The 26399-nt window shown below is 38.5% G+C and overlaps 1 protein-coding gene across 1 annotated transcript in view; it reads right to left on the reverse strand.

Annotated features, from left to right (window-relative positions):
* Positions 1–26399, reverse strand: part of LOC103092052 (mucin-16-like) — a 122710-nt gene that overhangs the window by 62498 nt on the left and 33813 nt on the right. Inside the window, exon 6 of the mRNA XM_007489513.3 lies at positions 10299–10403. Within this exon, the coding sequence (XP_007489575.2) occupies positions 10299–10403 (105 nt within the window). The remainder of the gene's footprint in view (positions 1–10298; positions 10404–26399) is intronic.

Genomic DNA, 26399 nt, shown 5'->3' on the forward strand with positions numbered 1-26399 from the left:
ATCTAACTAAAAAAAAGGAAAAAAGAAAGGAAAATTAACAGTATCAAAGATGAAACGGGGGACCTCACCTCCAAAGAAGAGGAAATTAAGGCAATCATTAAAAACTACTTTGCCCAACTATATGGCAATAAATATACCAACCTAGGTGATATGGATGAATATTTACAAAAATATAAATTGCCCAGACTAAAAGAAGAAGAAATAGAATTCTTAAATAATCCCATATCAGAAAAAGAAATCCAACAGGCCATCAAAGAACTCCCTAAGAAAAAATCCCCAGGGCCTGATGGATTCACAAGTGAAATCTATCAAACATTCACAGAACAGCTAATTTCAATACTATACAAACTATTTGACATAATAAGCAAAGAGGGAATTCCACCAAATTCCTTTTATGACACAAACATGCTACTGATTCCAAAGCCAGGCAGGTCAAAAACAGAGAAAGAAAACTATAGACCAATCTCCCTAATGAATATAGATGCAAAAATCTTAAATAGAACAGTAGCAAAAAGACTCCAGCAAGTGATCACAAGGGTTATTCATGATGACCAGTTAGGATTTATATCAGGAATGCAGGGCAGGTTCAATATTAGGAAAACCATCCACATAACTGACTATATCAACAAACAAACAGACAAAAATCACATGATTATTTCAATAGATGCAGAAAAAGCCTTTGATAAAATACAACACCCATTCCTATTAAAAACACTGGAAAGCATAGGAATAGAAGGGTCGTTCCTAAAAATAATAAACACCATATATCTAAACCCATCAAACTAACATCATCTGCAATGGGGATAAACTAGATGCATTCCCAATAAGATCAGGAGTGAAACAAGGATGCCCTGTATTTATCACCTGTATTATTTAACATTGTACTAGAAACACTAGCAGTAGCAATTAGATGAGAAAAAGAAATTGAAGGCATCAAAATAGGCAAGGAGAAGACCAAGCTATCGCTCTTTGCGGATGATATGATGGTCTACTTAAAGAATCCTAGAGAATCATCCAAAAAGCTAGCCGTAATATTCAACAACTTTAGCAAAGTTGCATGTTACAAAATAAATCTGCATAAGTCATCAGCATCTCTATATATTTCCAACACAGCTCAGCGGCAAGAATTAGAAAGAGAAATTCAATTCAAAATCTCCTTCGACAATATAAAATACTTTGGAATCTATCTGCTGAGACAAGCACAGGAACTATATGAACACAACTACAAAGCACTCTCCATGTAACTAAATCTAGACTTGAGCAATTGGAAAAATATTAACTGCTCATGGGTAGAACGATCCAATATAATAAAAATGACCATCCTACCCAAGATTATTTATCTATTTAGTGCTATACCAATTGAACTTCCAAAAAACTTTTTAACTGACTTAGAAATATCCATTACAAATTTCATTTGGAAGAACAAAGGATCAAGGATATCCAGGGAAACAATGAAAAAAAATTCAAAGGAAGGTGGCCTTGCAGTCCCAGATCTCAAATTCTATCATAAAGCAGTGGTCATCAAAACAATTTGGTACTGGCTAAGAAACAGAAAGGAGGATCAGTGGAATAGACTTGGGGTAAGTGACAGCAGTAAGACAGTATATGACAAACCCAAGGAACCCAGTTTCTGGGACAAAAACCCAGTATTTGACAAAAACTGCTGAGAAAACTGGAAGACAGTGTGGGAGTGATTAGGTTTGGATCAAGACCTCACAACCCTACACCAAGATAACTCAGAATGGATGAATGACATGACCATAAAGAAGGAAACTTTAAGTAAATTAGATGAACACAGAATAATATACATGTCAGACCTGTGGGAAGGGAAAGACTTTAAAACCAAGCAAGACATAGAAAGAGTCACAAAATGTAAAATAAACAATTTTGATTACATCAAATTAAAAAGGTTTTATACAAACAAAACCAATGCAACCAAATTGATAAGGGAAGCAATTAATTGGGAAACAATTTTCCTAACAAAATCCTCTGGCAAAGGTCTGATTACTCAAATTTATAAAGAGCTAAACCAATTGTAAAAAAAATCAAGCCATTCTCCAATTGATAAATGGGCAAGGGACATTAACAGGCAGTTTTCAGCCAAAGAAATCAATACTATTAATAAGCACATGAAAAAGTGCTCTAAATCTCTTAGAAACAGAGAGATGCAAATCAAAACAACTCTGAAGTATCACCTCACACCTAGCAGATTGGCTAACATGACAGCAAAGGAAAGTAATGAGTGTTGGAGGAGATGTGGCAAAGTAGGGACATTAATTTATTGCTGGTGGAGTTGTGAATTGATCCAACCATTCTGGAGGGCAATTTGGAACTATCCCCAAAGGGCACTAAATGACTGCCTGCCCTTTGACCCAGCTGTAATACTGCTGGGCTTATACCCCAAAGAGATCATAAGCAAAAAAGACTTGTGCAAAAACATTGATAGCCACACTCTTAGTGGTGGCAAAAAAAATTGGAAAATTTGGAGATCTCCTTCAATTGGGGAATGGCTGAACAAATTGTGCTCAAAGGAGTAGTGAACTGGAGGAATCCTGTGTGATCTGGAATGACCTCCAGGAATTGATGCAGAGTGAAAGGAGCAGAAATAGGAGAACATTATACACAGAGACTGATACACTGAGGGACAATCAAATGTAATGGACTTCTATACTAGCATCAATGCAAGAAAGAATGCTATCCACATCCAGAGAAATAATTGTGGAAGTAGAAACACAGAAGAAAAACAACTACTTGATCACGCAGTTCAATGGGCATATGATTGGGGATGTATACTCTAAACAATCACGCTAATGCAAATATTAAAAATATGAAAATATGTCTTTATCAATGACATATATAAACCCCAGTGGAATTGCTCGTTGTCTATGGGAGAGGGTTAGAAGGAGGGGAGGGAAAGAACATGAACAATGGAACCATGGAAAATATTCTAAATATGTTAAAAGCACTATCTGGATTTTGAAGTGGTTCATCTTTCAGATCCTGTTTTGGTTGATCTGCTAGTTGTACCACCATTTCATAATTGTGTAATGGCTGACCATCAAACAGCAAATCAGGTAAAAGAGTTGCTGGATTTTACATATTACACCTCCACAACCTTATGTTCTCATTATTTAGAAGCACAATCTCATATTTATCTAAACTCTGGTCAGAGAAAGCTTGAGTTATATATTTTAGAAGTGCCTCCACTTCATGAGAATGTAAAACCATGAGTAAATAACCAAAAAATAAATCAGGAGATTTTGACACAAGCAATGTTGCTGCCTCCACTCCCCTCAAACAAAGTGCAATCCCTGCAGCTATTGGATCTAACTGTGCACTATAATATGCAATAGGGTGATGATTTGACCCTAATGTTTATGTAAGCATCCCTGATGCAACTCCTTTCCTTTCATGCACAGACAATTGGAATGGCTTTGTGTAATCCAGAATTCCAAGTGCAATTGGAGAAAGAATCTAACTTCACCATGGCCTACAAATGTTCTTTCAACTTCAAAGGCTTAGATTCTGCATCCCTTGTTAATGCTGTAAGGGGCTTGTGGTAAGTTCACTATACCCCCAGATCCACTGTCTGCAGCAAGCCTTTACTCCTAAAATAGCCCCAAATTGTCTCTTAGTCTAAGGAGCACTGATTCTGAATATATGCAATCTGCTTTGGGGTAATGCTTCTTGATCCCTCAGAAAGCACAAACCCTAAATACTGGACTCTTCAAAGACACCACTTGACTTTTGCCTTAGATATTTTGTGTCCTTGTTTATACAATTCACATAGCAAATGTTTACTATCCTGCTGGCACATTATGGCTGAGGGTGATGCAAGAAGTAAATCATCCACAAAATGTATCAATTACTCTTCCTAAACTTTAGAACAGGGATGGACTTTTTCAATATCCATGGGGAAGATGACCCCAGGAATTTTGGGACCCTTCTCAAATGATTGCAAAAATTTTCTGTGAGTCCTTATGTGTTTGGATTGAGAAAAAAGCAGAACATAAGTCTACCACCATAAAATATCTAGTTGTGCTTGGAAATCGATGTGATTATTTGTTGCATGACTCAGTACTACAGGATGGGGCTTAATTACATGATCATTTACTGCTCTTAAATCTTGCACAAATTGATATAGAACTCTTCCTTGCTCATCTAATTTTAGCTTCTTGACAGCAGGTATTGGGGTGTTATATTATGACATACAAGGAATAATATTGCTCTGTTGTAATAATGAGTCAATTACCAGTGTGATCCACTCTATAGCTTCTTTGCTCAATGGGTATTGTGGAATACAAGGTGGTGGACCACATTTCACCCTTATTCTTACTGGTGTTGCAGGTTTCAGAAACCCAACATTTGTATAATGTCTAGTACATATAATGTCTACATTTTCAGGATGTCCTCAGGGATCAGATAAATATTCCCTTCTCCTTTCACCTCAGTGGTATCTAAAAACAGAACTAGAAACAAAATTAAGGATTCCTCTGAAAATTGCAAGAAGATGTCTCCAGTAAGGATACACTGGATTGTTGCTGTCAGTTTACAGAGTTTCCTACCAGAGAAATGAGTGTTCTTTAGATAGAGGTCCAAGGGATGCCATATGTGGTTCTAACTTTTAAATCCATTGTGGCTTTCCTGTGACTCCCACAAACTCCCTGGTACTCATTGGTGCCTCTTACAAGATTGACTTAGTGACCCCAGTGTCCAGAATACAGTCATACAATTGACTCCCCACCATTAGGGTCACATGGGGTTCCATGCTGTTTGCTGGAGAATGCATCAGTATAATTGGAGCTAACACAGTAGGATCAGGGAAACTCAGTCCCTGTTCCTCATCCTCCAATTACTGATCAGACTGCTTTTCACTACTAGATACACCTAAGAGTTTAAGATTCTCATCACAAGTTCCAGTATTAATACATTCAATTTCTTGTTCCCCACCTCTAGTCTCCTGTGTTCCAATTTCCTCAATCGCCATTTATTTTCCATTTTCAGTAGCCAATACTTCCACTTTGTTTTTCTGGGCACACCTTCATGAGGAACCTGCTCCCTTAGTGGTATCCAGTTTACCTCCATTCTCATCAGCAACTTGGGAATACTTAGGACAGGTCCCAGACTTCACATAGTTCTGCATAGTTGGTCATGAACTTATTGTGAGCTTATGCAACAGGCTACAGCACAATGACAGCTATAGGAAAATCTATTATTAGAATTTGTACCATAATTATTCTGCCTATAGCCATTATTCCTATTATACCTATTCCCTTGATTCCTCAAGAACCTATTTGCAAAATTGCCCCCTAAACCTACAATCTTTTACCAAATGACCTGACTTTTCAACAGAGATGACACCATGGGATAGAACTATTTTGTCTGTATTCAGTTGCCCTTTGCTGTCTATTAACTCAGTGTAGCTACAGTCTTACCTTTGTCTACACTAGATGTTGTGTTAAATTCTGGTTCCTTAAGCCTCTTAGTCAAATCTGCAATAATTATGTCCTTCACAGCTGAGCGTTTTTTCCTTATCCTCATCATAAACAGACTGCAACCCATTTCAATTGTTCAAGAGACATATCAAACCATGTGGGACAGTGATTCCAGAAGTAATTACAAATTGGCAAGCTGAAATTCTTCACAAATTGCCTCCACACATGATCCACATTCTCTTGGAGTAAAGGATCTAACCCCAGCCAAGTGTCAGCTATCTCAACCAATCTGTCTGAGAATGTGGATGGGGTCTCTCCCACCTCCCACTTGATCTTCTCAAACTTTGTCCATGACCCAGGATGCTTAGAGTTAGCCTTTATTGTTTCCAACAAGGCTTCTCTAGCTGCTCAATTCCCTAAGGCCTGAAAAAAAATTCACATCCCCATCAGGAGCTTGGTCTGGCCAATCAGTAAATTGGGGGTTCTAATTTGTCTCCTGTGATAGAGATATGAGAGAGAGAAGTTTTTGCAGGACTGGAGATCTAGCTCTAAAATGCAAAAGCCCAGGATTCCAATGGAATGTACCCAGTTGGTGACAGTTGGAGCTGAGGAGGGGGCTTTCTGGTGTCTCTGTGTCTGGGACTGGAAATCATACTTTTCCCTGGAGGCTTTTGGCTGGCCATACTAAGAAGAGAAACTGGGCTTTGGAACTTAGTCTCTGTCTCTCTGGCTCTGAGGAGTTGAAGCTGACCATGGGGGCTTTTGGATTTTGTCTCTGGCTCTCTGGCTTTGAACAGTTGGAGTTGAACAGAGGGCTTTTTGGTCTCTGGGTCTCTGACATATTTGCTCTCTGGAGTTTGAAGTTGGCTGAGAGACTTTTGTGAAGCTGACTTGGCTTTTCAACTCTGGTGGGGCTGACTTGGTTACTTGAAGTTTCTCTGACTTTGGACAGTTGAAATTGACAAGAAGGAGAAACCTAGCTGAAGAAGAAGAAAGAAGATCTTGAAAAGCCATTGTCCTCCATCTCCCTGTCTCACAGTCACAGTTTGTGACTGGACTATTTTTTCAATTTTACTTCAGTTAGACTAGGGACTTCCTCATCCCCCTTACCTCAGTTTCCCATCCTGTTATCCCAATAAATCCCTTACCTGAGAAATAAACTTAGAGTATTTTATAATTCACTCAGGGAGGAGGGAAAATTGGGAGGAGAAGGGTGGCAATTGGAGCAGGGAGAAGGGAGTGAGGAAGGAAGGAGGTTAGGAAATAGATCAGCCATCATTAGGGATAGGAAAATCCCCCTGAGCAGTGTCCCCTGTGTACCAGTATCCCTGTGTGAGTGGCAGCATCCCCCCAGCATTTTTCTGTCCTCCATTACAAATAAGCAGCCTCAGGTTCCAGATGTTTCAGGCCCCTACAGCAGCCTCTCTAGAAAAAGACATTGTGAAGTAATGGGTTTCCAGTCAGTTTATCCTCTCCAGTTCAAGAAGTACATAGTTTCTCTCAGTTTACTTATTTTATTACACTCCTCAATAATCTTAGCCTTTTCACTGTTGGTCAATAGCTCATCAAGAAGGATCTCCACATCCAAAAACAAAGGGTCAAACAGTTTAAAATATTTCTTGAACTGCTTAACCACTCCATGGGGATTCTCCTCAAACGTAGGTGTTGCCTTCTTAAAGCCTTCAATGGCAGTCTGGCTAAACCTCTGATGACCTGTAGATGTATAATCCCCATGTCAGGTGACAGGATCACAACTTCACACAAAAGGAACTTATGTGCAGGGGTAGGGGAATTGCTCTTCCAATTCTAGTTTAGTAGTGTGATAGAGGCTGGCACTAGAGAAAAAGTGCCATTCTAAAGAGTATATGAAATTGATCACCTTGATGGGGGAGGGACCCCAGGAGTGGAATCCTGAGGAGAGAAGACTCTGGCAGGAGTACAGTGAGGTTCTCTCCATCTTGAGACATCAAAGAGAGAAGGCGGATAAAGACTTTCTCCTGAGGGTTACCCACTTTTCCTGCTGGTGACTAGAAATCTTCCCCTCCCCCATCACACTGCCTAATTGAAGGGACTTTCTGAAGAGAAACCTGAGCAGACTTTACCTCAGTTCCTATTACCCAGGGGTGAGTCAACCTGACTTTCTCTCAGGAAGCTCAGGCTGCCAAGGCCTGAGTTCCCCCCAAACTTGAGGAGGGAGGGAAAGGGTTTAGAGACAGAGACCCCCTTTCCCCACTTTCCTTTCCCATTCTTCCCTGCCCGTTATTCCTTTTATCTGTTTGAGTTATCATTAAAAGTTGTCTGTTCCCCAAGCTGAGTGTGAGTGAATGGATCAAGGGGAGACTTTTTGGTCTTGAGTAGTGGAGGGGGAACAAGAGGGACAAGAGCGAATTGGGGAGAGCAGCTTTAGCTAAGGAGGGAAGGCAGAAGGAGGAAAATCTTCAAACCCCCTCTCCTCTCTCTGAGCCAACCCATTATATCTGCAGTCTCCCCTGTACCCCACTTTGTGGGAAAGAGGGGATATATCTCCTCTCTTTCCTCCCTCCCTCCATACCGAAAGTTCAAGCTTCCCTTGGGCACAAAACTTCCTCTTTTATTTTTTTTAAGACAGTAGGTGCACTAGAACATATTGAACTCTCTAAGATGACTACCACTTCTGTATTATCCACTTGCACTGCTACAGTGACTTTATCTACTCACTGACATCCCGCTCTAAGTCTAGTAAATTCTACCCTGAGCTATTGTAATTCCCTCTCCAATTTGCCATTCCTCTTTTTGAAGACTGCAGCAATCATTACTCCTTTTAAAAACAACATCAGAATCTTGGCCAGAAAGCATACAACAAATATAGTGAGACAAAGCCCAAGGTCATAAGAGATTGCCCACTTTACAGATATTTCTTTTTTAATTGAAAAATTTTATTTAATTAATTTAGAATATTTTTCCATGGTTACATGATTTGTGTTCTATCCCTCCCCTCCCCACCTTGTAATCAGAGAACACTTCCACTGGGTCTTACTTGTGTCATTGATCAAGACTTATTTCCATAATATTGATAATTGCACTGCAGTGATCATTTAGAGTCTATATCCCCAATCATATCCCCATCAAACCATGCGATCAAGCAGTTGCTTTTCTTCTTACAGACATTTCTAAACCAGACTGCCATAATTGACAGTCCACCCACTCATAAATCACTTGAGGCATCTGAAAAATCAAAAAAGTTGGTAACAGGGATAGCTGCCATAAGATATTCCACAAATTGGCCCCTTAAACTGGCTTCAAGGCTTGATAAAGAAAAAAGTGTCCTCTTTTCTCTGACTGCTCGAGAAGACAGTAGAATGTTCAGTGGAATTCCACTCCACTCATCCCCTCCCTCTGGGTGCTGATAGAATCCTGTGAGGCCTGCTGCCAAGCTGTCTGCTACTGACAGCCTGAGAATTCTAAGGGACCACAGATCAGGCCAAATGGCATTTGGTAAGCAAACAGGGCACAACAGGTTCAAAAACATCCTTTAGGCTCAGCTAACTGAAGAAATAAAGACAGGAAGAAGATTTGTATTTAGATGGTTTACCTCAGCCACTAAACTTATAGTGAAGTACAGGGATGCATTGGGCCAGCACACACCACGGTCTTAGCGAGGATTTATAAGAACATTTATTAGTATAAAAATGTTAAAGATATCAAATAAGTAAATCTCTTATTTAGGGTTTATCTAGCTAAGGGTTAGCCAAACTATGAGGTCCTCAAGGACTAGCCTTCTGATCTTGTAAGCCCTAGGCCTAAAGCTCTCCTTACCAGCTAACTAATCCAAAAAACACTAGTCTGTCACTAAGAACACTTATTTCCTAAAATATATAAAACCTTGCCTCTACACAGTGACACCTGGTAAACCCAAAGATGTCAGGGCCTACCAATAGGCTTGGCAGTGAGTTGAAACCTCAAAATGCCTGCACACCCAAAGTCTGCATCCTCCTACTGCCTCTTCCTTGAAGTATTCCTACTCAGAGTTGATGATATCAATAGTAAGGAACCAGAAAACCTTTGGAGGTAGTCAGGATCCCTTTCAGACCAGAGACAGCCTAGGAAAGGTTCACAAAGTCCTCAAAACCAGCTCAAGGACTTTGTTGTCACTAGAAGGGTCTTTTCTAGCAATCAGTAATGTTCTTTCCTACAAAATATTGAATCATGAGGACAAACCAAGTTCAAATCCTTCCAGCTCAGATGAGACACACAGCACAAACCCCAAAGCAGTCTGGACCAGGTCCATACCCCAAATCCAACTGACTTCCAGTACCCCCAGTGTCCTCAACATCCAGCCAAAGAATTTCCCCTAGATGCCCCATGTTCCAGATTCTTGATTATTATCTGTCACTCTTGCATGAGACCTAAAGATTTGCCAGATTACTGTGCAAACTTATTTATATATCAGTACTTAATTACCTTGTTTCTGATTCTAACACTACACCCCCCCACCCCCAGTTAGCTGTCATCTGGGCAAGACACTGCCTCAAAACCTTATGAACTGTGGCCCTGATAGACTGGCTGATGTGACCAGACTGCAGATGTTTACTAATCAAGCTTTATGCCTTGAAATAAGCAAGGGACAGGTTTTTGATTCTGTAAGTTCTCCAAAGGAAAAGAGTGTTTTAACAGAGAACACATGAAAACTCAAAGAAATGGTCCAAATAAAGCACCAGAGAGGATTGAAATTTATTGACAAGAATTATGTCCTAAGTATATGAGAGGAAGGAAAAGCAGTACAAATCATCATGGTGAAACTGAGAGCCCATAAAAGAGGAAAATGATAACCTGGGAAAAAAGAGTTTATCACAGAGTGAAAGCAAAAAGAAGGCTTCTACTGACCTGAAGTCACTGTGGACTCTGAAGAGTCATCCGATGGGGCAATGGTATCATCAGGCAAATAGGTGTCAAAAATGTTCATACTGGAAGCCAGACTTGTGCTTAATTCTGTGGGAAAGGGAAGTCAGACAAAAAAGTCAACCAAATAACATTTATTAACATTTATTGACTTAATGAGTACCCTAATGAGGAAGGCAAAGTACAAAAATTGTTTAGAAAGATAGCTGTCCTTTCCAGACTCAAAATACCCTGCCCATGTCTTCTTTCACACCTTTCCTTCCTTATATTGGCTCCACAGGTCTCACTTTCTCAAAGTCAGTCAAAATGGCTTAAATACATTGCCCAGAATAATCACAGTCAATTTGGGCCAATAGGAAAGGAGGAGTGGAGAAGGAGAAAATATAAGACTAAAAGTAAGGAGGGGAAGAAGCTATTTTCAGTGCCAAATGACACCCTCCCAGACACTTTGAGAGAGAACTGGAGTGACCAAGACAGAATATCATAAAAGCCCTGAAGTCAAGTCTGCCAAATGAGACTATGAAAGGAGAGAGTCAGGAGTGATTCCCATGGACTATGTAAACTTTAAAATTTCTTGGACTTATAAATGTTGGAAATTTTACCATTGGGAAATTTCATACTTGAAAAATTTCCTACTGATAGTCTATTGGAATGTGAATCCCCCTTGGCATGGGAGGGTCCTTCTCCTCCCTACTTAAGATTACTTTAGGACAGAAACCTTTTGCTGAACAATGGAAAGGGCTTTGACCTATGCTTAGGCATAGAACAGGAAGTTCTTTGAGTCATGATTGATTTTAGAATTGATACAATAGAGATATTTGGAATGACAGAACCAGGTCTTGGAACTTACAATCTCCATTCTACTCAGTCCTAACAGGATTTAGGAAGGGCTGCAGCATAGATCAAAATTTAATTATTTGAGAATATGACCTTCAACAGACATGTGCAAAGGGGCAGACCTCTGGGTGGTCCTGGGTTAAGCTAGAGCCACCATTGGCACAGGGAAGACATGGACAGTGATTGGTAGATGTGAGAACTGAGGGGAGGGGAACTGAGATGGTTTCCTTATAGATAGCAGGGTCTGAGGACTGAGAGGTGGTTCAAGAGGTTTTGCTCTGAGAGGTGGTGCTCTGAGAAGCTTGCTCTGAAGGAGGCTGGAGGTGGAGGCCCCTGAGACTGTTTCTCCATTTTGGTGACATGAGTGATGGGGACCGATCTCTTTTCTTTGCCTCAGCTATCTAAGGGCTTGGGCCTTTTGGCCCAGCCTAAACAGAGGGGGTATTTAAGCCCTATTCCCTTCCCTTCTCTCTCTCTCTCTCTCTCTCTCTCTCTCTCTCTCTTTCTCTCTCTCTCTAATACTTTTCTTCCTCCTGTTTGTAATTAAACTCCATAAAAGGTTGACTGCTGACTTGAGTTTTCATTAAGGAATTACATAGCTGAATTCCTTGGCGACCTTAAATTAATATATATCAGTCTTTTAAAGTGATTTCCTTCTCACAGTTGATACAGTTGAATATCTGAAGATAGTAGGAGGAAAAATTTGTGGTCTGAAGTCTCTTTATTTTTCAAAATGTTAGAATGAAATAGAAGAAGAATGTTGTTAAAAGTTTTAACCACAGGGACCAGAGTTCACTGGAAAAAGATTACAGTTTGTTTTTCTAAGAAGCCTTCTTCAGTATATGCTCTTTATAGGCTTTGTAGTAAGACTCTTAATATTTAAATTGTCCCTTCTAACAGCAAACCTGGCTTAAAGACACAGCTGCTAGAACACGTGAGAATAAAAAACTTCTTCTCTCTTCTCTTTTCTCCTTAAGTTAAATTGGAATCAGCAGTTTTTCTTTTTCTTCCCTTTAATCTTAAGGGACAGCTGGGTAGCTCAGTGGATTGAGAGCCAGACCTAGAGACAGAAGGTACTGGGTTCAAATCGGATCTCAGATACTTCTCAGCTGTGTGACTCTGATAGTTAGATAGAAAACAGCTCTTTTAAATCATAGCATCAGGACCCTAAAGTCATGGCTGGAAGGGCTGTTTCTAAATATCCTTTCCCTTAAGGAACAACTTCCTAGATTAGAAAAAAAAACCCTGTGGAAAGTTTGTTGCTTTGTCCTGCTCCCTACATGTTTTGTGAAGACTGTTAGAGAAATAATTACAAATTATATATATAAAAATGAGTACTACATTCTTTAACATTTATATGGCAGCTGAAGAATTAGGGGCATTGAGAAATGCAGGATACTTCCAAATTTTTATATTAATAGGTACTGTCATTTTTGTACTCCTCAATACTATATTTAGAGATGCTAAAATAAAAAATATTGAGGATAAAATAGAAAAAATTGAGGATAAAATGCAAGCCCAATTAGAAGATAGAAAATGTTTCTTACAGAATCAATTGGCAAACACCCACTCTACCAGAAACAGACCTGTTTCTGAACCTTTGAATGAGGAAATTTCCTTCCCTGAAATAGAGATGGAAAACACCTTCCCTATAGCTCAGTTAACAGACTGCTTCTCTTGTGCAGTGCAAATCTTGACTGAATTTAATCCCCAAAACCCTTCCCCTGCAATCTCAGTTTCTCATGTTCCTTCTCCTACAGAAAACCAAATTCCAACACAAAGGAGATCTTGTCCTCCTAGAGAAACCTGTCCTTGTCAAACTGACCCACAGGTACAAAATTCAACTAGAGGCCTGTTTCCTCTAAGAGAAGTACCTGAAATAGGACGCAATGGGGATGTGGTGACTTTAAGACATAGGATACTGTTTACTCCCCAAGAAATAAATGAATTTACACAAAATATCCCCACATATGAACAAGATCCTTTCCTAGTAGCAAAAAAGATGGGAGACATATTTTTTCAGTATAATCCATCTTACAAGGACATTGAGAACTTGCTTTGGCTTTTTTAAGTGAACGTGAAAAAAATAAAATAATTGCTCATGTCAACAAAACCCGAGGGCGTAATGCAGCACATTGGCCACCTCAGGATCCTGAATGGGACTATAACAATCCTGAGGATTATCTACAACTATACCTTTGTAGAGAGGCCATCCTCACGGCAATGAAGGAATGTGCAGACAGTACAGATAAGTGGATGGAACTGGAAAAAATTAAGCAAAAGGAAGAAGAAACACCCTCCAGATTTACGGATAGTATAATCGAGTTTGGGGACAGATACTTAGATTGGGACCTAACTAAAGAGAGTAGCTAAAGACAAGTTAGAAGGATCTTTGTAAATAACTCTTGCAAAGCAATTAAGAATTATTTTAGAACACAATGCCCAAGATGGTCAGATATGGACCTTGAAGAATTGCGAAAAACAGCTATATATGTTTTAAAGGGAAACAAAGAAAAGGAGGAAGAAAATAATGATGACATGGAGGAAATGAAGAAAAAAATGAGATATTTAATAGATAGGATGACTAAATTAGAAAGTGGGCATGATAATGAACCAACGACAATTGCCCCTCTCCAGAAATCCAATTATCAATCCATTGACTTGCCACTTCTGTGAGAAGAAGGGCCACAAAATGATGGAATTTAGAACCTTTCTTAAGATGATTGGAAGGAATACACAGTTTAATAATAGCTTTAGAAATAATAACTATAGAAATGATGATAATGGTTATAGAAACCAGAATTCTAGAAATTATAATAATGACTATGGAAATAACTATAATGAATATAGAAATAAGAACTTTAGAAACCAGAATTATAGAAATAGAAATTGGGAAAATAATGACAATACTCCAAATGAAGAAAATGATAATACCCAACAACAAAATATAAGAAATGGAGCTGGTCCAAAACATGCTCGAGGTGCTAATGAACCTCTGAGAGGTGCACTTCAGGAGGGTGCCCAAGGAACTTCCTAATATAATGAAGATGATTCTTCTTAGATTGTATTGATTTTGTTAATATTAATTAACCTTTTTTAGTTTTTTTTTTCTCCTCTCCAAATAGTGGGAAAGAATGAACAAAGAACTTAAGACTATGGTTGGCAAATTATGCACTGAGACCCATTTAAAATGGCCTGAAATTCTCCCTCTGGTCCTATTTTATCTTAGAAGCAGGCCTAGAGGAGACTTACATATTTCACCATTTGAGATGCTTTTTGGACATCCTCCTATACAGCCTAAGCCTTTCTCCCCGGCTTATACATCGCTATTAGGGGGAGATATTATTATTGCTTCCTATATACAGGAGTTACAGCACAAACTACGTGAACTTCATGAATCCAGAGCTGCAGTACAAGCCGGACCATTAGACTTTTCTCTGCATGACCTGAACCCAGGAGATAAAGTTTATATCAAGAATTTCAAGCGAACTGGAGCAACTCAACCTTCATGGGAAGGACCATTCCAAATATTATTAACTACTCCAACATGTATAAAGATTGGAGAAAGAGACTCTTGAATTCACTGCTCACATGTGAAAAAAGCATCTTCTGCTGAGACTGATTGACTCTATCCTATCATATGAATTGTGACTCTATCTTATCATATGAATTGGAGATAATAATCCATAGACAAATGGATGATGTTTTTTCAAGAACACATTGAATTACTGATTTTTTTCTTATTTTTCTTATTTCTTTTCTTTTATTTTTTGATCAGAATATTTGAATTTTTTCTCATTTTTTGTACTGAAGGTACACATAATTAATATTAATATTATTTTTTTCCTGCAGTAATACAAGTTAATATATATATACATATATATATACTCTTGCTATAATATCAATATATGCCTAAAAGCTTTAAACTATGGGAACCTGCCATTTATTGATAAAATATTATAGGATTGTGATTAATGCTTGTGTCTGATTCCAGGAAAAGGGATAAAAACGAGGAGCCCAGACTAAACCTGAATAGTGCCAATAGAGCACACAAGAAATATTAAAGTGAGACTCAAGGTTGCAACGCTTAACTTATGTTTAAGTCGTAGGACTTCCTTGTATCTACACTCTTTGTGAAGTACTCAAACAAGTACAAAGCTTGACTATCATGCTGGCTCCCTATATGCCTGAAAAAAAATCAGACAAGGGAATGACATTTCCCCATCAAAATAGAATTCTAATTCTTTTCTTCTTATATTATGGCAACTTCCTGTAGTCTTGGCTACAAATGGCTAAGTGAAATATTACTGCATCCTGTACTACATACTTGTGGGATAGAAATTACTTTAAACTGGACCTATACAAGGCCTATTTTGAATTTTTCTTATGTTTTTGATTATTTTTCTATTCTTTTGATAATTGACATATACACCCCCATAACTGAACATTGCATTCTGAGCTAAACTTGATATATTTTTTAATACTTACTTCAGGGGGGGATTGTATTTTAATTTAAAATCTAAGAATTTTTTTTATTTTTGAAATTTTTTTGTTTGAGATTGTATTTTTATAAAAATCCAAGAATTTTGTTTAAGATTTTACTGTTATAAAAAAATCAAAGATTTGATTTTGTTCGAGAAGAGATCTTCAGGAAAGAAGCTTGAAACTTATATCCAGAGAATGAACTGTTGCAGAAAGATGCCGAAAACCTACACTTCATCAAGAAGATCAAGAATGAACTTTGGATGTGATTGATTGCACTGAAATTTTGATTGAACATTTATTGTAATTGTACACATTTATGCCAAAAGGGACTGCCCCTAATTTGGCTTTCTGTCAATGCGCCTAGCAAAACATTGGTTTTGCTCTCTTTTCTTTTCTATTTCCTCTCTCACTATTCTAATTTCTCTTAGAAAATTGAATATTGTGTATATCTATAGTTAGAAGTGCATTTAGAACTACAAATTGATTATGTTAAATGATCAATGGGGAGACTAGGCTCCCAATGATCATCAGGGGGGATTGTAAACCTTAAAATTTCTTAGACTTTTAAATGTTGGAAATTTCACCATTGCAAAATTTCATACTGATAGTGGGAACTCTATTGGAATGTCAATCCCATTGACAAGGGAGGTTCCTCCTCCTCCCTTCTTAAGATTACTTTAGGACAGAAACCTTTTGCTGAACAATGGAAAGGGCTGCAGCATAGATCAAAATTTAATTATTCCAATCTCCACCCTACTCAGGGTAACAGGTTTTAGGAAGGGCTGCAGCATAGATCAAAATTTAATTATTCCAATCTCCACCCTACTCAGGGTAACAGGATTTAGGAAAGGCTATAGCAAAGGATCAAGATTTAATTATTTGAGAATATGACCTTCAACAGACATGTGCAAAGCCACAGACCTCTGGGAGGTCCTGGGTTAAGCTAGAGCCTCCATTGGCACAGGGAAGACATGGACAGTGATTGGTAGATGTGAGAACTGAGGGGAGGGAACTTGGATGGTTTCCTTAAAGATAGCTGGGTCCGAGGACTAGGGGGTTGGTTGGAAAGATTGTGCTCTGAGAAGCTTGCTCTGAAGGAAGCTGGAGGTGGAGGCCCCTGAGACTGTTTCTCCATTTTGGTCACGTGAGTGATAGGGGCTGATCTCTTTTCTTTGCCTCAGCTATCAAAGGGCTTGGGCCTTTTGGCCCAGCCTAAACAGAAGGGGTATTTAAGCCCTATTCCCTTCTCTCCCCTTTCTCTCTCCCTCTCTCTATCTCTAATACCTTTCTTCCTCCTGTTTGTAATTAAACTCCATAAAAGGTTGACTGCTGACTTGAGTTTTCATTAAGGAATTACATAGATGAATTCCTTGGCAACCTTAAATTAATATATATCAGTCTTTTAAAGTGATTTCCTTGTCACAACACCCCCATAACTGAACATTGCATTCTGAGCTAAATTTAATATTTTTTTTAATACTTACTTCAGGGGGATTGTATTTTAATTTAAAATCTGAGAATTTTTTTTATTTTTCAATTTTTTTTGTTTGAGATTGTATTTTTATAAAAATCTAAGAATTTTGAATTTTGTTTAAGATTTTACTGTTATAAAAAATCAAAGATTTTGATTCTGTTAAAGACATGATCTTCAAGAAAGAAGCTTGAAACTTTTATATCCAGAGAATGAACTGTTGCAGAAAGATGCCAAAAACCTACACTTCATCAAGAAGATCAAGAATGAACTTTGGATATGATTTGATTGGACCAAACTTTTGATTGAACATTTATTGTAATTGTACACATTTATACCAAAAGGGACTGCCCCTAATTTGGCTTTCTGTCAATGCGCCTAGCAAAAACATTGGTTTTGCTTTCTTTTCTTTTCTTTTCTATTTCCTCTCTCACTATTCTAATTTCTCTCAGAAAATTGAATATTGGGTATATCTATAGGTAGAAGTGCATTTAGAAGTACAAAATGATTATGTTAAATGATCAATGGGGAGACTAGTCTCCCAATGATCATCAGGGGGAATTGTAAACATTAAAATTTCTTAGACTTATAAATGTTGGAAATTTCACCATTGGGAAATTTCATACTTGAAAAATTTCCTACTGATAGTCTATTGAAATGTGAACCCCCCTTGGCATGGGAGGGTCCTTCTCCTCCCTACTTAAGATTACTTTAGCACAGAAACCTTTTGCTGAACAATGAAAAGGGCTTTGACCTATACTTAAGCATAGAACAGGAAGTTCTTTGAGTCATGATTGATTTTAGAATTGATACAATAGAGATACTTGGAATTGCAGAACCAGGTCTTAGAACTTACAATCTCCACCCTACTCAGTCCTAACAGGATTTAGGAAGGGCTGCAGCACAGATCAAAATTTAATTATTTGAGAATATGACCTTCAATAGACATGTGCAAAGGGGTAGACCTCTGGGCAGTCCTGGGTTAAGCTAGAGCCACCATTGGCACAGGGAAGACATGGACAGTGATTGGTAGATGTGAGAACTGAGGGGAGGGGAACTGAGATGGTTTCCTTAAAGATAGCAGGGTCTGAGGACTGAGAGGTGGTTCGAGAGGTTTTGCTCTGAGAGGTAGTGCTCTGAGAACCTTGCTCTGAAGGAGGCTGGAGGTGGAGTCCCCTGAGACTGTTTCTCCATTTTGGTGACATGAGTGATGGGGACTGATCTCTTTTCTTTGCCTCAGCTATCTAAGGGCTTGGGCCTTTTGGCCCAGCCTAAACAGAGGGGGTATTTAAGCCCTATTCCCTTCCCTTCTCTCTCTCTCTCTCTCTCTCTCTCTCTCTCTCTCTCTCTCTCTCTCTCTCTCTCTCTAATACTTCTCTTCCTCCTGTTTGTAATTAAAAACTCCATAAAAGGTTGACTGCTGACTTGAGATTTCATTAAGGAATTACATAGCTGAATTCCTTGGTGACATTAAATTAGTATATATCAGTCTTTTAAAGTGATTTCCTTGTCACAACTAACAAGATTCAAAGAAGGAAAATTAGGAGTTGATACTTTCTGGTGAATCCACTGGAGGTGGTCGGAGCAAGACCCCTCTGAAATGTGCTCTTAGACTCTTCTTGGCTCCACATATCACCTCCTCAAATCCTCTTTCTCTGGCAGACTAGCAAATGTCATCTACTGACAAATGTTCACTATCCTCAAATAACCTCCTAGACAAGCAGCAGATAAACTGTTGCTTTTCATATATCTTCCAAAGGAAAAAAAGGCCATCTTTTTTCAATCAAGATGAAATGGGTATTAAGGAGAAAGCTTCAAAGGGAGATACTGAGGAAGAAAGAACAAAAATGTTCCCAGAAATGGAAATTCAGGTGCAAATCACTAAAACCCAAGAATAGCACTGTAAATATCCATGAGATGGAAAACTCTCAGAAAGAGGAAACAAACTGGGTTCCACATACATTTGTCTAGCACAGGAAGTAGAGAGATTGACTCTTACAGACCTGAAGCACTAGCACTGGTAATAGGCACCAGGAACTCACTGGCTGGAGATATGGTATCTTCATGTCAGGTTACATCTGCCAGTGGCAATGCTGAGACCTACGCTCTTGCCTATACATATGAAAAGAGAAATCTGACAATCCTTCATTCAGCACACACTTATTGAGAATTATTGTATACCAGGCAGAGCCCATTCAGATAAGGAGCAACATGAAAAGACCTAAAGCCTCCAAGAGGACCATACAGAAAATCTGAGTATCTTTGCTCAATCTGTCCCTTTTCTTAACTACCTCAAGGCAATTGCCACAGCCCAATTTTAACTCCTATGTAAAGCCTTTGACCAAAATGAGGAAAGGAAGGGTCATTTCAATCCCAAGGTTGACAAGACTACACTGAAGAAGAGTGTGAGAAACTAAAATGACCATTAGTCTCCAAGATTCTCTAGGGGAGGATCTACCAGAGAATGGAATGTCTGCATTTTAAATATATATGGTTTCTTCCTACCTCAAAGCAGAAAGTAATCAACCTCCCTAACTCAAACATGACCCTGATCATCCAGAGAAGAACAAATGTTCATGAAGGACCACAGCCTGAACCAAAGACTGTATCTGTCACTTTTCCTTTCTTTAGCAAACTATCATATCGTGAACCCATGGTACAGTGGAAGAGATGAAAAGAGGTAAAGGAAAGGGTAAAAGTTAAAGGGACCTTAGTGCAAGGTAGCCCAGATGAGCTGAATGAATTCCTTCAATATGGGCCTTCATTGTGATGGCAGAAGCAATTGTTTGTGTTCTCATGGAAATGAGAACTTTGCTAATTTATACTGAGTCAGATGAAGACAGTAAATGCTGGGTTCATGCCTTCCCCTGAATAAGAGATCCTTGTATGGAAGGAGTCCCTTGGATTAGTTTCAGGATGTCTGGTAGTGTTAGGTTCCTACCCTGTTGTTGTGGCATCACTAGGGGTGCCCATGGGGGAAAAGGAAAGAAAAGTTTCTTTTGGGTTGATGTTTGAGGAAGGATTGGAGTCTAGAATACCCTTAGACTCAACTGATGTGGAATGATATGGGAGATAGTGACCAATAGACTCTCTTGAAGAAGCTTCAATAGTTCTGGGGATGGGGTGGTTCTTAAAGAAAAGAAAGGATTGTTTGGGGTGTCTCTGGACATTGTTTCTTTCTAGCAGAATTTGTAGTGGGGGTTGGTGGACTGAGCAAAGAGCATTGTGAAATGTAAAATGGATAATTTTGAGTACATTAATTTGAAAAGATTTTGTACAAATAAAATAAATTCTGCCAAGATTAGAAGGAAAGCAGAAAATTGGAAAGACATTTTTATACACTCAAATTTCAAATATATAGAAAGCTTTGTTGTGTTTATTAGAAAAACAGACACCCCCCCCCCCCAATTGATAAATGGCCCAAAGATATAAACAGACAAATTTTGGATGGAGAAATCAAAGCCATATATAGTTATATGGAAAGAAATGCTCCAAGTCACTAGTGATTGGAGAAATGCAAACTTCTGAGACATCCATTCATACCCATATCTGATTGGCTAAACTTACCAAAGGGCAGCTATTAGAGTGGATGTGGAAAAATGAGAACACAAATACACTGTTGCTTGAGCTGTAAAACAACCAATCCAACCATTGTGAAGAGTTATTCAGAACTATACCTACAGAGATGTAAAATTGTATAGACTCAGGAAACCCATAGCTGTGTCAGTTTTCAAAGAAGATCAGAAGAAAGGGAAATGAACTCATATGTTCTAAAATATTTATAGTAGCTCAAACTGTGGTGGCAAAGAATTGGAAATTGAAGAGATGCCCTGGTAACTGGTAATGGGCTGTACCAATTGTGGTACATGATTGTGATTGAACACTACTATGCTGTAAGATATGATGAGCTGGAAAATTTCTAAGGAACATGGAAAGAACTACACAAGCTAATGAACAGTAAAATGAGTAGAACCAAGTGAACACTATACACAATGACAGAATTAATACTAGAAGAATAAATTGTGATTGTTACCTCCAGAGTGTAAACTGAAAGGTGAAAACATTAAAGATTTAAATTGTATGAACATACTTGGTCTTCCATATAATACGTTCTGTGATGCAGATAGGGTGGGGAGGGGCTGGAATACTTGTGTTCAGAATTTATTCTTTATATGTGAAGAAAAGTAAATTAAACATAGCAAAGATTTGTAACTTCATTTATGTACAATCTTGTTCTTTTTGTATAGACATTTTTGCTTTATTTAGTTTTTTAAACTTTTGAATAAAAAGGAAAAGCAATTGGCAATATCTTGCTTCTTCTATGTCTTCCAATGGAAAAGAGTCCAGATTTACAGTCCCAAAGTAATAGAAATTGGAAAAGGCTTCAAAATAGATAAATCAAGGAAGATAGGATTAAAATATTGCTAGAAATAAAAAATCACAAAGTCCTTAGGATCCAAGAATTGTTCATGAAATCTAGACCTTCCAAAAAAATTTAAAAAAAGGAAAGAGAAACCAAGCATGCAGGAAGGTTTTTCCAGTATAGGGGGGACAGTAGAAACTTTTCCTAACTTAAAACATTGACAGTAGTGGTGACAGTAGTGGTGGTCACTAAGACTGGTTGGCTGGTAATTTGGTACCTTCATGTGAGGTTAAGCCTGTAAGGGGGAGGGGAGTGCCAGATGCTTGCAAAAAAGGGAATTTGTCAATCTATCCAACAGTATACATTTACCTGAGTATTTTTCCTGTATTCCAGGCAGGGAATCCTCTCAGATACAAAGTAGCATGAAAAGACCTATGGTTCCCCCATAGGTTCATGCATAATTTCTGTGTGTTTGGTTATGTCTTCCCTTCTTTAAAGCACACCTCCAGGATTACCCTCATTTCACAGGCCAATTCTACATCACACCAAAATCATTTGACCAGAATGAGAAAATGCAATTTCTGCCCAAAAGAGAGGGTTTTTAAAGCCAAGGAAACCACAAAGCTACCCTCATGACCAGTGCGGGGAACTAGAGTGCTCAACAGAGGTCAGGGATCTTGAGTAGATGGACATAGAGGGCCTGAGGGGGAACTATCAAGGAAGGGAATGGCTTCCTGTTAAAGACAAAGGGATTCTTCAAATATCAAGACACAAATGAATCAAACTCCCTCACTCAAATTTGACCCTCCAGAAAAGAAAGAGGAGTTCCCAAGTGCTTGTTAATGGGGCTGAAATGGAAGCATCAGGACCTGAAGCAGAGAGGAGGAAGGGATGTATGCTTGTGAGTATGGACCCGGAGGGGGAAGAGGCAGATGTCCTCTGTGTCTCCTTTCCAACTGAAGATGAGAACCTAATTTCCTTTGTTCTCCTATCTCCCTTGTTCTGCCTTTCCTCCTTTGTTCTGCTCTGAGCAAGTGTGGGTAAAAAATGTTGTTGGGGCCCCAGAGAATGGGGTCATCCCAGGATAAGAGTCCAGGATGTGGAGTAGTTTATCATCTGTCCTGTCTAGGTGTTTGGAAGCAGTTTCATGGATTCTTACAGTCTTTCTTAAGTCCATCCCATGTTGAGAGCCCTTTGCCCATCTTGGGTCATTTATCACCATGCCCAGCTTCCTATGAGAAGGACTGGGTTGGAGACAGCATCTAACTGGTGGTTCCTTCCCTCCTTTCTCTGCTTTGAGCAAATTTGTGCAACTAAATACAGTTCTTTATCACTACAAATATGGCTCTCTGTCTCATTCAGTAAGATTATATAGCAAGGAGTGAAGGGCAAGGTAGGAGGCAAGCTAAACATCTCCACCTCACTCACACTATGCTGTCCCAGATTCAGAACCTAAACTCAATACAACTTTCAGACCCTTAGATCCTGCCTGGGGCAAATAGTGGTCCTAGAAAACTTACACCCACTGAAATTTCAAGCCTGAGGAGACATCCAGAGTATCAGCCCAGGGAAATATGGGCTAAAGTGGGCTGATCTGTGTGGGTCCAGAGTGACCCAGGAGTTCAAGTCTGGGATTGGGATTAGGACATAATTCACATTTTGAGGTGGCTGATAGTATTAAGCAAAACCCAGATCTTTTTTTTGCCTAAATCTCAAGGTGGAGCTCCAAGACAGAGCAATCAAGGGTGTGCCTGATTAGATGAAGTACAAAGTGAGACCAAAAACTTGAGCCTAAGCCTGGGGCTAGAACTTGATCAGCCTGCAAAAGCTTATAAACAAGCCTTAGGTAAGTCTTTAACCTATCAGCATATCAAGGGTCAACTGAATCATCAGGGGGAGGGGGCTTTTAGAGCTCTCAGCACTCAAGCCATCACATCATCCTCCAAGAAATGAAACTGGCAAAAACCCAGAAAATAAGCTGATAATATCTCATCAAGAAAGGACTGAAGCTTAAGAGTGTACCCAAACCTCCCAGAAAACAGCCTCCACATAGTTAGGTAGGAAAAATAAGCAAACCAACAAAAAAGCACCTAACTCTCAAGAGTTTTTATGGAGATGAAAAGCAAGGCACAGACATATAAAGGGACAGTGAAAACAAACTAAACATTCCCAAAGTCCAAGAGAAAAATATGGACTGCACGCAGATTCTGAAATAACTCAAAAAAGACTTCAAAAACAAATTAATAGAGACAAAAGAAAAGTGGGAAAGTGAAATGAAAGCAATGCAAGAAGGAATGAAAAAAGGAGATCCAAAAATTGCTGATGGAAATCAGGCCTTAAAAATTAGAAATCAGCATCTGGAAATGGATGACTTCACGAGAAATAAAGAAACAATACAGCAGAATCAAAGAATTAAAAAAAAACAGAAAAACATGAAGTATCTTATTGTAAAAAAACAAACTGAATGACATAGAAAATAGGTCTAGGAGAGACAATTTGAGAATTATTAAACCATCTGAACGTCATAATCAAGAAAACACCTTGGATGTCACAGTACAAGAAATTACCAAAGAAAATTCCTGAGATATCCTCAGAAACAAAAATAAAATTGAAATTCAAAAAATTCACAGATCACCTCTAGAAAGAAATTCTCAAATGACAATTTCCAAGAATGTAATAGATTCAAGAGCCATCAAGCCAAAAAGGAAATACTGTAAGCAGCCATAAAGAAACAATTCAAATACCATGAAACTGAAATCAGGATCACACAGGATCTAGCAGCTTCTACACTGAAGGATTGAGCGTTATGGAATAGGATATTCAGGAAGGCAAAAGATCTGGGTTTATAACTCAGAGTCATCTATCCATCAAAACTGAGTATATTCTTTCAGGGAGAAAATGGAAATTCAATAATACAGAAGATTTCCAAGCATTCCTCAGGAATAAGTCAGACTAAAACAAAAAATTTCATGTCCAAACATTTGACAGAAGAGAAGCACAAAATGGTAAATAAAAAAGAGAAAATTGAAGGGACTCATTAAGGTAAAAATATTTATATGTCTAGCTGGAAAGAGGATATCTGTAATTCTCAAAAATTTTTCTTTGAGGTAGAGAATATGGAATAAACTTAGTTAGAAAGAGGGTGAGGAAGCAAACTGATTATGATGATATCATATATATGTAAATGTGATGATATGAAATGATATGTATGTATGATGTGATATGTACAAAAAGCAGGGGGTGAAAGAGATGATTACACTGAAAGAAAAGGGAAGGGATTGAGAATGTGGAAATTATATGACATAAAGGAAAGGATCATAGTGAAAGGAAATAGAGCAGGATATCAAGGGAATAAGATGGTGGGAAATAGAGTAATTAGAAAGCTGAATGTGAATGGGATGAACTCATTAATAAAACTATACTAAGGAAAACAGAATATTGATGAACATATTGATTAAATAAGGTATTTGATAAAGAGATCTCTGAGGGTACACGCAGATTGTGAGACCAGAACTTGCAAGAAAGAACACAGGAAAAGTGCTGTCAGTTGGTGATGTCCTCTCACTGGGTCTCTGACTGGGTCCCTCACTCACTGGGTTTCAGTTACTGAGCTTGCTTTCTCTGACTGCTGTTCAAGACAGGCCTCTGACTTTACTCTTGGCTGGTGAAAGGGAAGAGAGACTTCTGAAACCCATTTGAAGAGGGTTTCTATTTTCCTCATAAAGAGGAGTCCTATCTAAGAAGAAGATTGTAGATCTGCTTTGCTGCATAACAGTTTTGGAGAAGGAGAAAGATTGAAGCTGTTTGTCTGGTACCTGCAGTTTCAGTAAACTGAACCTTAGGTGGCACCAAAAGGCAAAAGTCAGCCAGCCAGCAACTGTGTTAAATGAAGCAATTTGCAGGGCAGCCTCATTAAGCAACATGTGGCTGAATTGTTTTAACATTGGATTTATTCCTGGACTCTTCTTAAGTCTACCATCCCTCTATACATCCAAGGGATGTTGGCATACGGATTTTTGATGACAGTTTTGACTCTTATGGTCCTTTAGGTTATATCCTATCTACCCTTTGGAATATTAATGCTAGTATCCATGGTTATGATGCTGAAAGTTCTCTTATCCATCTTTAACTATTGAAAAGTCATGATTATCATGATTAAGACAAAATTAGAAAACAATGGGCTTAAACTAAGGGTTAATTATCTGGAGACCAAGGTGAATAGAATTAAAATGTAATATAAAGAGTTGGCTAAGACACAAGGGGCAATGGAATTAGAGAGGAATTGAGGCAACCAAAATTGGACAAGAAACTCAAGCATTAGAAAACAATCCAGCCCATATGTTTCCACTTAGGGAGGTGCCAATGATAACCCCAGAGATTGGGATCCTCAATATAAGAGTTCACAAGAGATTTACCCAAGCATATTTAGAGTCTTTTAACTCATCATATCATCAATAACCTTAAACCAAGCTATGATGAAAAACCAATGGCCATGATAAAACAATTTAAGAAGATAGTAAAGTAATATGATCCAACCTACCTGGACTTTGACATGTTAATGGATGAATTGTTATCAAAAAGGGAAAAACAGAAAATCATTGAGGATATACGTAGGAATCCTAGTTTAGCTGACTGGTTTTAACAGGACCCCCATTGGGAAGATAATTCTTTTGTGGGTTACAAAAATTTAATTACTGCTAGAGAGGCCATTATCATGACGATGAAGGATAATTTAGAGTCCAGGATTGTGGTCATAGTTTGAAAGATTGAGACAGGAAGTGTGAATGGGTACCCCATCCATTTCCTAGAGAGGGTGATATATTCTACTGAGAAATGGTTTGGATAATGATGTAAACCATATCAGGAGGCAGTTTGTTAAGAATGCACACCCTATAGAATAATCTTTCTCACACAAAGATACACATGGGAA

This window comes from Monodelphis domestica, chromosome 3 (genome assembly GCF_027887165.1).
Source record: "Monodelphis domestica isolate mMonDom1 chromosome 3, mMonDom1.pri, whole genome shotgun sequence".
Lineage (NCBI taxonomy): Eukaryota > Metazoa > Chordata > Mammalia > Didelphimorphia > Didelphidae > Monodelphis > Monodelphis domestica.